The sequence below is a fragment of the Phycodurus eques genome, chromosome 2, assembly GCF_024500275.1.
Source record: "Phycodurus eques isolate BA_2022a chromosome 2, UOR_Pequ_1.1, whole genome shotgun sequence".
In the NCBI taxonomy this organism is placed as follows: domain Eukaryota; kingdom Metazoa; phylum Chordata; class Actinopteri; order Syngnathiformes; family Syngnathidae; genus Phycodurus; species Phycodurus eques.
This window is the reverse complement of record NC_084526.1, coordinates 33,544,270-33,558,084: the sequence shown is the minus strand read 5'-3', so window position 1 is coordinate 33,558,084 and position 13,815 is coordinate 33,544,270. Positions and strand designations below refer to the sequence as shown.

Sequence of the window (13,815 nt, the reverse complement as noted above, 5' to 3'; positions counted from 1 at the left end):
ACAACTCCACACAAGTCTGATTCGAAGCCATAAACTCAGAACTATGAGGCAGATGTGCTAACCACTACTTCATTCATCTTGCCTGCATCACATTTATCAATGGAAAAATGAGAAATGTCATGGCTTCATCCGAATTACTGTTGCACACAAAATTTGAACGAGATTTGAGTAAAATATTAAATAATATGTGGCTTAGGTCCAGGTTACCAACATTGCACAATTAACTAGTTTGCACAGCGTTGTCAGAATATACACGACACAAGAAGAAGAAGGTACACTCAGTTATTCGCTCAGTTATTGCTGTACAGTGAACCCCTATTTGTGGGGGGTTCACTCACAATTATTTTTTTATTTGATTGTTGTATACTTATGGCCTCTGTGTTTTAAATAATATTAATTAAGTGTAATTATGACTTAAGTACTGTGTTCGTGTAGATCCATGACATGTTCCCTCTTTCATGCAAATTTGAATTACATAATAATTAATTGCCATTATAAACAGAGCAACCAGTTTATCTGTTTGTAGAGCGTGTGTAGCCACTCAAGTCGTCTCCATAATTTTCTATATCTAGATACCCATCACAGTTTGGAAGAGATTGAGAGAAAGCGGGAATACTGGGAGCAGCACCAGAACAGGAGGAAGAGGAGGATCCGTCAACGCTCCATCAGCAAAGAGAAGTGGGTGGAAACACTGGTGGTGGCTGACCCTAAAATGGTGGAATACCATGGCAGCAAAGGTGTTGAAAGCTACATACTTGCTGTTATGAACATTGTAAGTATTAAACCAAAATGTAATAATGTAAAATGCTGTTTTTGTGTTCCGAACATAAGTTAAACTGCATACATCAATTTTCTACCCAGCTGATAGTAATTCAGCATCACAAGGAAGATGAGAATCTATCACCACTGATTTAGGGTGAGAGGTGGGCTTATCATCTGTATATCACAGGGCTGTGACAAATGTATTAAAATACAGCTTGTGAGTGTGAGTCAGTAAGACTTGGAGATGGAGCAAGCAGCCATTTGTCTGAATGAGTGCACAGACATTAATGTGAGACCGTTGTTTTTTGCCACAGGAGAGCCATTGTGTATTACGCATTGGCAAAAAACAGAAGTTATAGTTTAGCATCTGCATTTAAATGTTAAATGTGCATCCTAATCATGTTTGGTCCATTGTGCAGCATACCCTTTATGATGATTTCTCCATCTGACGCTAGTAAATACAAAACCTGTAATTCTTTTTTTTTTACAACATACCTACACAATATAATAGAATGTAATATAAGAGCTGTATAAACATTTACACATACGGGGTTGGCACTGGGTCACGGAACCTCTTAGCTAATGTGGCTGAACAGTAATAAAAAAAAAAATATATATATATTTTTTTTAAATCTCCTAGCCACACTTGTATATAGTTAGCCACAACAAATGTATTTATGTGGCAAAACCTTGAGCCACACTTAGCCAGTCCTCGTCACTAAGTCGATAAGCTTTCCCATGTGGACTCAATTAAAACTACCTTGTCATTAATTAGGAGTAGGGCTGAATGATTTGGGAAAAAAATAGTCTTAAATTGCAAGTTTATTTTTTATTTTATTTTTATTAATTGCAAGACATCATTGACAAAGTTCTGGAAAACAGTCAGTCCAAAACATTGAAGCCATAATATATTAACGATAATGGTTTTGACTGTCGTAAGGTAATGTTCTTGACAAAATAAGGAAATTCCAACAAATTTTGGACATATTGTTTTGGAAGTTAATTTTTATAGGTTGGCAGCTTTGTAATAAATTTCTTGGCCTGGGTTAAGTACACGCCATTGAAGATCTAATTTGATTTCGTATGCATGCAAGCCACATGATGCTGAACTTGGCTTCATGTCCATGAATTTGTCCAACGTGGAATTAGCGGCGGCACGGTGCCCGACTGGTTAGCACATCTGCCTCACAGTTCTGAGGACTGGGGTTCAATTCTCTGCCCCGTATGTGTGGAGTTTGGATGTTCTCCCCGTGCCTGTGCGGGTTTTCTCCGGGCACTCCGGTTTCCTCCCACATCCCCAAAACATGCATTAATTGAAGACTCTAAATTGCCCGTCGGTTCGAATGGTTGTTTAATTCTATGTGCCCTGTGATTGGCTTAGTTCTGTTCTCTTACATTGTCAAGGATCAACCGAAAGCCCCCCCATCCCTCATCCCCCAAACATCCAAAATATTTACACTGAGTACTCTATCATTGCTTCATGGAGAACTCGAGTGATCCTGTTTTTCTGGATGTTTTGTGACATGCTTCTTTATCATTAAGTTTTGTTTGGAGTTCTTTGGGAAAAGGAGGAATGATGAACTCAGCAGGCAGTCTTCTTGCTTCATAACTGCATGATGGAAAAGAGTAGCAAGAAAAATAAAACCACAAACAATGGCCGAAGAGAAACAATGATTCTGTGAAAAATTCATTCTAGCTTGTAGAAATATGCTCAAGCCCTAAAACTAGAATGCAAAGTCATTTTAAATACTAATATAGCAGTTCTTTGGCCAAATGACCCCTGAGACAATTCCATGTGCATGTGGATCAGAACAAGGCATAATTAAAATTTGTACAGATCCCCTAAGGTGACATGAAGAAGAAGGGAAAAATAAGGTTCCCTTACAATATACAATGCATTCCGACACAATGTTTTTTATCCGCCTTAATGTCCTTTCTGGCTTTACTTACTTAAACAAATGCACGGGAGCTTCTGAAGTCACTGTTTTAGTAGACATAAGCTCAGGAAGTCACAATATTTTTATTTATTTTTCAGTCTCACTTTTTTCAGAAAACGTTCTGTGACTCGGTGGTCCTGGATGAATTAATTTGTATGGACAGCTACTTACTGGACCAGTGTTACAGATCAACTGGTTACCGCTGTGGCCGTTGAACGATATTTCTCTTTATATTTGCTGAACCGTCACTTTTTCAAACCCTCCATCCATCCATTTTCTGAGCCGCTTCTCCTCACAAGGGTCGCGGGCGTGCTGGAGCCTATCCCAGCTATCATCGGGCAGGAGGCGGGGTACACCCTGAACTGGTTGCCAGCCAATCGCAGGGCACATATAAACAAACATCCATTCGCACTCACAGTCACACCTACGGGCAATTTAGAGTCTTCAATTCATGCATGTTTTTGGGATGTGGGAGGAAACCGGAGGGCCCGGAGAAAACCCACGCAGGCACGGGGAGAACATGCAAACTCCACACAGGCGGGGCCGGGGATCCTCAGAACTGTGAGGCTGACGCTCTAACCGTGCCGCCACCTTTTCAAACCACTATATTGAAATTGTTCAACTCTACAAGTTTCCAAGTTTTAAATAAACTTGCATACTGTGCATTTGCGGGAGATTCAGCCGGCCGCCATTGCCAAGCTGTACTAAAGTAAATATGTAAGATACCAGCTTGCGCTGCGCGAGTGTACGTTAGTAAAACCCTCACTCCACGGAGCCCTCAAAAGAGGGTGCTGGCCTCAGCGTCAATGCTCTCGACTCCAAGGAAGTGCCGCAGTAGCGGCTCAGCTTCCAAGCCCGAGTGTTGTGGCATGGTGCAGAAGTCGCCACCGTTACATATAGACTATATATATTGTGTTTTTTTGACAATACTTAGCTATATTTGTAACTTAATATTTACCTGTGACTGAAAAAGTGAAATGTGCCCAGAACTTAATTAAGGTCCCTCACTACGCCACGCACGCTTAGTCGGTAACACAAAATAGATATGATCTCACTAAGATCAAAATCAGATCTCAGTGCTGTGTATGGGCGCGGTCAATGCTTTTTAATTTGTAGGCAAAACTTGATGTAGTATGTTGTTTGAGTTCAAACACATGATTACAATAAGATAGACAATTAAAATGTACAATTTATTACAAAATCACAAGTAATATTAGGACATTGATCAGAATTAACAAGTAACGTAACAAAGTAACAAGTAACAAATTACACTAAAGTAACATTTACTGATCTCTTTAAGTTCAGTAAAAATCAGGGTTTACAGTGCAGAGTAATCCCGCTTATTTGTTCACATAAATAATATGTAACTATCCCTTCATTGCTTAAAGTAATCACAAAGTCAAGTCACAGAGACTTGATCATTGTCTGATGGTGAACAACAAGAATCAATGATGCTTACAATACATCCATCCATCCATTTTCTGAGCCGCTTCTCCTCACTAGGGTCGCGGGCGTGCTGGAGCCTATCCCAGCTATCATCGGGCAGGAGGCGGGGTACACCCTGAACTGGTTGCCAGCCAATCGCAGTGCTTACAATACATAAGAACTAAAGTCTGGTGTGGGGTTAGGGGGGCAGAGACGACCTGCTTTGGGCTTGTCTGCTGCTTAACAACGATTGTTGGTCGCACCGCGCATGGCACAACAGCAAAGGGGTGCGACAGTCACGAATCATAAACGCTGCAGTCTGCAGGCTATAAGCTATACCGTTGCTCTGGCTGGTAGCCGGGACACTTGGCTAGGCGGGCACGACGCACGCGACCGATGCGGTCGTCCATCGCTTTGTTGACATAAGGCTACCCTATAAGTCTCCTGTATTTGTTGAATAGTCGTCTGTAATTATGTTTTGTTAAAAGACGGTCATGTGTAGTGTAAATTCTATAGGAATTGTCCTATTCAAATTAAAAAAATTAAATAAAATTGCTTGGCCAGGTTGACCTGGAACGGATCAGCCGTTCAGGAGTTGTCCTGATATTCCCAATTGCCACCCTGCCCCTGCCTATGTTCCATCTAGCCATTCAACGATTTTCCTCATTTGCATCACACGTGAGCTGGAGCCTATCTTAGCTGACTGGACGAAAGACAGGATATACCCTGGATTGGTTGTCAGCCAGTCACAGCCAGTGCTGTACCAGAATGAGCTCAATGAATGAAAGTTCATGAACCGATTCATATTTTGGGCGAACGTGAACCGAACTTAATAATTCGTTTCTGCTTGATGAACGTGATCTAGAATTCGCTCATTCTGACGTCAAAGAACAATTTTCGAACGAAAGTTCATTTTCATTCAAGAGTGCCAGGTTTTGTTAGGGACTTTTATGACAAAACCCCTCTGAACGCACTATATACGAGCCTTCATACACTATGTGGGGGATAAACGTTTTATTTAGCAACTGATTCAGTGCGGGTATGGCCGCCATTCATGGCAGGCAGGTGCGTTCAGGGACATCTCGTAAATTGGAGGGAGTATGTACTTTGGTGCTTCTTTTGTATAGAAAATAATTGTAAAAAATTATTACTAGGAAAATTATTATTTGTCATACTGTATTGTGTGTTTTTGTTTGCACATTAAGGACAAAAGTCCTGTTTTTTTAAAAATTCCTCTTTTAAAAAAAGACTATTGGAGCAACACATTTTTCCTCATATTTTTGAGATTGTAGGGTGAAAGCTGCAGCTGGCTACTATAGTGTGGACTGAATGGGTGACAACAATGGGAAAATGAAATTGCAGTATTTTGAGGTTTATAGCCCATCAGCAACATTTTGACAAAAAACAAAACAACTATGAACATTTTTGGAATGCTGAACTTAGTTCAAAATTTTGAATTATGAACTTAACTAGGTAATTTTTTGGAACAGTAAACTGAACTTTGAACTAGTTCCCATTATAAAATAAACTTTCCCAACACTCATATAGAGAAACAACCATTCACACTCACATTCACACCTAGGGGCAATTTCGAGTCTTGAAAGAACCAACCGCATATGCTTTTTCATTACTCCTGACATTGCAAAAATTAAATAATTAAAAAATAAATAAATAAATAAAAATTAATCAAATGGATGGTCACTGATGGTGTAGTGGTACACTTGCCTGACTTTGCTGTGGGCAGCATGGGTTCAGTTCCCACTCAGTGATGGTGTGAATGTGAGTGCAAATGGGTTTCTGTGTCTATATGTGCCCTGTGACTGACTGGCGACCAGTTCAGGGTGTCGGCCGCCTTTTGCTTGAAGTCAGCTGGGATGGGCTCTCGCGACACTGACCAGGATAAGCGATGTTGAGAATGGCTGGATTAATTGAATTGCTATTCTTGTTTGTTCAAGAAATGTCTCAAGTTTTTGTTACTTTGGTTGTGCGGGTGTACCAAGTAATTGTGGATTTGTTAGGTCCACAGTTTTTCTTTCCTCATATCATTGTCTGGTCCCTAGCCTGTTTTAGTCGTTACTAGTTCTTTGTTTGGAGTTTAGTAAACTGACTTCCTTTGCATTATAAATCAGAATAAGAAACATCTTTATTTTGCCACGTATGTCCAAAAAACACACAAGGAATTTGTCTCTGGTACTTGGAGCCGCTCTAGTACAACAAGAGACAGTCAATTGACAGAGAACACTTTTGAGACATAAAGACATTGAGAAAAACAATCACTGAGAAAAAAAGGGTTGCTAGTTATCTGGTAATACTGGTACAATTATTTTTTTTTTTGACAATATTGCAAAAAGATGCAGAATCGTCTAGCACTTAGAGCAGTTTGAATGACTAATATAGCAATAGTCCGGTGGAATGACCATTGTGCAAAGGGCCCAAAGACTTCAAGGAAACCCAAGTGATTTTACTCAATAAAGTACTGCATTTCTGGTCTGACAGCTTCTAATTAAAATGCCGTCAGTATTCAGAATATTCAGAAGTAGATTTGAGACATGACAGGAGGAGAATTCATTGACTGAGAGGCTTCTGGTTTTGTAGACAATAATAGATTGAGGAAGCTGTTATTATTCCACATATATCCTCTTTGAACCTCCAAGCTGTGAATGGTTTTACGAAAACAATCTTGAACAGTGCCAAGAGAGAGCTCCTCTGCCCCTGTCCTCACAACATGTAATGACATCATCTTCCTCAATGAGCAGATGTTCCATTGTCTACCTACTGACACTGTGTTGAGGTTGTCGGTTTCAGAAGAAGTTTGTGTTTTTTTTCTTTTTTCCTGCTCTTCAAACATATGGAGTTAAGTCATGACACGTGCAACACTAAATCTCTAAATAGTATAAATGGAGGTCAGATTAGAAGCAAATGAATAGAAGAAGGATGCTGTGTGAATTCAAAAGGAACATTTAAACATCTGGTTGTGGTGAAGATGGATGGCATGAAAATCCTGCCTGCAAATCAAGAACCATGCTTGTTCAAGCAATGATTTGCGCTCCTTTTTGTATTCACTCAATAGAGGGAAATAAAAAAAAGGAAAACAATACTGATAATAGTACTAGGAAAGCTGCACTGATTATTAAAATATTGAGGTGACAGTAGCTGTTCAATCACATTGGCAGGAGCCACTTGGCTCCACATGAAATAGTTCATGATGAATCATTGTTGTACTCTGTACGTATGTGTGGATTACTTTTAAATGAGGTGTTCTTTCATGCACCGGTCAGGTGCAGCGGTCTTGCGTTGATTACAGTTATTAGGATGGCTGTTCGATGATTTGACATGCTAGCTTAAGTAAAAACGTCAGTGAAAGCGGTTCTTCAGGTAGCAGTACCGGTTTGTATTTTCATTGTTGAATTGAGTGTAATGATGCATATTGACAGAAGATGCTCATATCAGTACAGTGTGTGGCTTTTGTTTAGATTGCATAGTCATCTCTTCACAAGTTTAAGTAGCCAAGCTTCAGTGGATGCAATTTTCAAAACACTTTTAAGCTACAAGTACTGTATATAGTATGAGTTTTGTGAACATTTTGAAGAGGCATCATATTCAGAGTCACAATAGTCAACCTCAAGAGAGGTTAGAGGCAGCGAGTGAACATGGTGCACCAAAATCACAAAGCTCCTCTCTGAGAAGTTTTCAATTCCATTATAACAGTTATCCTTAGTTTGCTCATCTTTACCGTCAGATTTGGAAGGCCTTGGTGGTTCATCGATTGGGAGTGACAAGATGATCACGGCGCATCTCTGGATGGGCACTTTCCATTTTATTTGTCATTATTTGTGTTTTTCAGGGGAAAAAGGGAGGGAAGGAAAATCTCAAAATGTTGAGATAAAGTCGTTGTTTTTTATTGGTTAGTGAAAAGTACATTTTTGAGTGAAAGCAAGGCAGAACAAGATCCCAGAAAAGCTGGCACACACTCCCATCTCCAATTGTTTGACAATTGTTTGAGCAGTTTGAAGAAAAAATGCAACAACACTCAAAAAACTCAAGGAATCGCTCAATGCTTTGAAGACTGAGTTCGCTACGGTAAAACAGAAGTAAGATATAATTCTGAACTTAATGGCGCAGTTCAATACGCTGCAAGGAGTGGTGAAAGACTTGAACGTGGAAGTCATGATGCTGAAACAAGAGAAGAAAGGGAAAGATGTGAAAATCATACAGCTTGAGGGTCGGATGGCAGACCTCGAACAGCACACAAGAATGAATGACCTAATTGTCAACTGACTCACCATCAAACCCCGCTCCGGGAAACAAATTCACCGATGCCAGCCTTGACAAGGCAAAGAGTGTGGAGGAGCAGGTGATCGGCTTTTTCCGGTCCAAGGGGATGAATGTAGACAGGCGCGACCTGTCACCCACTCACACGGAGATGGTAGCGAGACAAACCAGCTGTAATCCTGCGGTTTTAATGAATTCTAAAAATTGGCACGCATGATGACTCAGATATTGACCCAGTATTTTAGCTGATTTGTATACAGACTGTTGTTACTACACAGACGACCAGTTTCGGAATACTGTCAATTTACAACAAGGACTGGCGATCATACACTTGAGCAGGAGGTGTTTACAGAATATGCAATTTTCCAAAATATAAAAGACTACTTGGGACAATTCACCACACCGTTCAGTGTGGTTGCAATCTCCAAGACATGGCTTTGTCAGGAAAGGGAGGTGAATTTTGAAATTAAGGGATATTAATTAAATAATATAAATAGAGGTAACAAAAGGGGAGGGGGAACGGCATTGTTTGTAGACAGAAGATTAAAACACAAAATCATTACTAATATGACCACTGCTGTTGAGGATGTATTGGAATGTACTGTATTTCCATTGAAATTGACAAGGAGAAAAGGAAAAACATCATTGTTAGCTGTGTTTATAGAGCACCCAGTTCCAGAATTGAACAATTTAAAAATACCATGGAAAGTTTGTTCATGACCAACGAACAGAAGGTCACCTTTATTTGTGGCGACATTAATATAGACCTATTGAATCCCCACAAACCAGAATCAATTGCTGATTTTGTTTCTGCAATGTACAGTATGAGTTTATACCCTACCATGACTAAACCGAGTAGAATAACGGTCAATTTGGCTACAATTATCGATAAAATTTATACCAATTACTTGGAAGGCAAAGTCTTTGTAAAATATAAATGTGAACTTCAATGAAGGATGAACAAGGAATATGGCAGAAGAGAGCAAGGATGGATGCAAGTCTCAACATACTGAGTGAGGTGTGCATTATCTGGGCAAGAGTGGAGAGGTGTGTATCAAGCTGAAAATGTAGCAATTTCTTTCTTGCTTTTTATCAGTTTATGACAGAAGCTCTTCATCCATCCATAACAACAAATGAAACTGCCAAGACAGGCCCTGGATCACAAAAAGCCTGTTCAATGCCTGCCAAAAAAACAAGACAATGTATTAAATATTTATTAAGAATAGAACAACGGAAACAGAAATTAAATATAAAAAATAGAAATATGTAAACTTAATCATGTAATTAGGAAACGTAAAAAGGATTATAGTGTTATAATTATGTGTTTAAAAGGGACAAAAATAACATCTGAGGCATATGGTAAATAATTCAATAATTAAAAAAAAAATTTAATAAACAGTACGACCTTTCCCGCCTGTTTTATTGATGATAATAAAACCATCCAGGATAAGGACGTGGTGGAAGGTTTCTTCTTTAATGTGGGGCCAAAACTGGCAAAGGACATTCAATATTCATGAGGGTATTGAAACGTTTGTTCATGAAAGTAACCCAGCCACTATTTTTTTAAAACACACAGATAGAAATTAAATTATGAATATTGTTGGAAGTTTCAAAAATAAAACATCACACGATTGGAATGGAATTGAGATGAAACTAGTAAAACAAGTGATACTATTGTGGACCCTCTAACATACATTATATGTAATCTATCTCTCAAATCGAGTGGTTTCCCCACTGAATATAGCAACAGTGGATGAATAAATGTGTATGAATCAGATGAAAAATATATTTTTACAAATTACAGGCCTATATAATTATTTTCCCAGTTCTCGAAAATATTAGAGAAACTATTTGTTGCTCGGTTGGACAGCTTCATTGACAAACGTGTTACTCATGAAGAGTCAGTATGGCTTTAGAGCAAATAGATCAACCACACTGGCATTAATGGAATTGGTTGAGAAACTAACAAGTGCAATTGATAAGGAGTATGCAGTGTTGTGTTTATAGACCTCCAAAAAGCTTTTGATACAATAGACCATGTTAATTCTCTCTACACCGCTTACCCTATTCGGGTCACGGGGCGCTGGAGCCTATCCCAACTGACTTCGGGCAAATGGCAGACTACACGCTGTACTGGTCGCCAGTCAGTTGCAGGGCGCCCATGTTAATTTATTAAAGAAATTAGAGAGATATGGATGAGGGGGATAGGTTTGAACCGGTGAAAAAGTTATATTGAAAATAGACAGCAGTTTGTACAGCTTTGCATATTTAAGTCAACATTTGCAGTCGCGTGGTGCACTGTAAGGGTAAATTCTGGGACCTAAATTATTTATTATTTACATCAATGATAGAGGAAATGTTTCCAATATTTTTAATCATGTGGTGTTCTCTGATGATACAATAGTTTTCTGCACTGGGAAGAACATTCACCAGCTTCTGTAGGTTGTTGCCGGCATCTAGAAGTTATGAAAAAACTGTACACTTGCATTCCAATATGCCACTGCCACTTAGAGGTTATGAGATTTTTTCATAACTTTCATTCTATTATGCCACCGCCACCTATTGGTTATGTAAAAGGTGTAGCCTACACTTTCATTCCAATATGACAGAGGTAAGTATGACTGCATAATATCTACAGTTGTGCTCATAAGTTTACATACCCTGGCAGAACTTGTGAAATATAGTTTTTTTAAATACGACTGATGACTGCACAACAACCAGCATTAATTTCTTTGTGGTTATTATTATTAATCAGTTATGTTTTGTTTGATGATCATGCTTTTCTGAAATGCTTGACAGTTTAATTTGAATCCCATTAAAATTAAATTAAATGTGTTTCGCCTGGCCCTTCATGTTTACTTTAAAGAATTGTACCTATCTTACAAATTCTGAGTAATCAAACACTTGAGTACAACTATGTCTTCTCATTTACTAAATAAAAGTAGGGCTGTGAATTTCAAAATAAGAGCAAGTAAATAGAAATAATTACGTCTTCAAATAAAGTGGTTAACTTAAGAATAATTATTTGAAAAACAAACAAAATACAGATAGTACTTTATGTTTTGATCATATGGGTAGAAGCAAAATCATGCATTGTAAAATTGCATTATACATAGGTAGAAGGGTGTTCCAGAATTTTGAGGTTAACTTTGGGGGTGCGTATTATACATGGGTGCGCACTATAGACAAGAAATTACGGTACACATAAAAGTACACTTCAGAAGATATGCACTATACAAAAATAAGCCATAAGAATAGTGTACAATGTGGGGTACTATTAACACACCTGCTGTAAAATAGCACAAATCTCAATAAAGCAAGGCACAATTCCCCTCCAGAAAATATTAAAATAAATGTTTGATCATAGTGAGGGTGGGTATAACCTAAGAGGGAGAAGGAATTTTAAACAACCAAGTGTTCGTCCATCCATCCCTCCATTATCTGAGCCGCTTATCCTCACTAGGGTCGCGGGAGTGCTGGAGCCTATCCCAGCTATCATCGGGCAGGAGGTGGGGTACACCCTGAACTGGTTGCCAGCCAATCGCAGGGCACATATATATATATATTTTTTAATCAGTTTATTTGAAAGGGGACAATGCAATTTCATAAAACACATGAAATACACATGGTTAAAAAAGCCAGAATTAGCCAGAAGGCTAGTTTTCATCTGTAGTCCCCTGGCCATGATGTAAAAAAGCAGTAAAATAATATAAACAAACAACCACACTCACAATCGCACTCACATTCACACCTACGGGCAATTTAGAGTCTTCAATTAACCTACCATGCATGTTTTTTGTGTGTGGGAGGTAACTGGAATGCCCGGAGAAAACCCACGCAGGCATGGGGAGAACATGCAAACTCCACACAGGCGGGGCCGGGGATTGAACCCCGGCCAAGTGTTCGTGCCACACTTAAAAGCAGGTGCATAACAGTCTAAGGAGTGAAGATATGGAATAATCTATTAGTGGACATTAAAGAAAGTAAAAGTGTTGTCCATTTAAAATTAAAATACAAAAATGAAATCTTTAAAAAATACAGTCTATTAGATTAATATATAAGCAGATTTAGTGTTTCTGTTTTGTATCAGAGAAATAATTTGCAGATTAGTGATTTTGGGTTCAGATGTGTGTGTACATAAGCAGGTACATAAATGTGTAGGTTTGTAGACTCAGTGCATAAATGTATGCCTGAATATGTTCATATGGATATACAAGTATGTTGTATGTTTGGGTGTACAGTATACAAGCACATGCATGCACGAGCATGTGACAATTTAGACGTGCTCATGATAACCTTTCTTCTTTTCCAGTTCAGCTCCGCCTGCCACGCAGCAGGCATCCACCTCGCCGCCAGCCCAGTTTGAAATTGTTAAGATAAAATTAAATAATGACATTTCATATGCTAAACTTTTAAAATGGGGAGGAATTCCTCCCAAACAAAGCATGCATGACAATTATGATGTTATGCTGTATGGTACATGTACTGTAGATGGGATTTATAGTCCAAAGAACACTTCAGTAGTGATAATTTTCAATATGTATTGTTATTATTACATTGTAAGTGCAATGCAAAGATGATTATGATTGTTACATTGTTTTGTCATCCATCTAACAGGCTGGAGCCTCGCACATTACTTTCTATTCTATTTGGCTCAGGATTATAGTGTCTTTAACATAAATGATGAAATGCCTAGATTCCTTGCAATTGTACGTTGAGGAACATTGTCCTTAAACTGTTCGACTATTTTCTCACACACTTGTTCACAAAGAGGTGAACCTCACCCCATCTTTGCTTGTGAATGACTGAGCAATTCAGGGAAGCTCATTTTATACCCAATCATGGCACCCACCTTTTCCAAATAAGCCTGTTCACCTGTGGGATGTTCCAAACAGGTGTTTGATGAGCATTCCTCAGTCTTTTTTTGCCACCTGTACCAGCTTTTTTTGGAATGTGTTGCAGCCATAAAATTAAGTTAATGGTTATTTGCTAAAAACAATCAAGTTTATCAGTTTGAACATTACATATTTTGTCTTTGTAGTGTATTCAATTTAATATAGGTTGAACATGATTTGCAAATCATTGTATTCTGTTTTTATTTATGTTTAACACAACGTCCCAACTTAAATGGAATTGGGGTTGTATATTTGAAATAAAAATAATCAACATTAATAACAAGTAATTTGATTGCATCTCCCCCTCCCCCACGTTACACAAAATGTGTCAATTGAATCCACCGTGTGGACTTCTCTGTATGTTTTTGTTTTCCAGGTAGCAGGTCTTTTTCAAGATCCAACTATCGGAAACGCCATCAACATTGTTGTGGTTCGACTCATTTTACTGGAGCAGGATGAGGTAAAATGCTTTGTCTTGATTCTGGGTTTATTGTTGCTAATGTTTATTGCTGTTAATGTCATTT

At 38.6% G+C, this 13,815-nt stretch overlaps 1 protein-coding gene across 1 annotated transcript in view; it reads left to right on the top strand.

Moving 5' to 3' along the window:
• LOC133416197 (A disintegrin and metalloproteinase with thrombospondin motifs 7) overlaps positions 1-13,815 on the top strand; it is a 100,656-nt gene that overhangs the window by 20,244 nt on the left and 66,597 nt on the right. The window contains exons 4-5 of the mRNA XM_061702949.1: positions 573-772; positions 13,668-13,751. Coding sequence (XP_061558933.1) covers positions 573-772; positions 13,668-13,751 — 284 coding nt within the window. The remainder of the gene's footprint in view (positions 1-572; positions 773-13,667; positions 13,752-13,815) is intronic.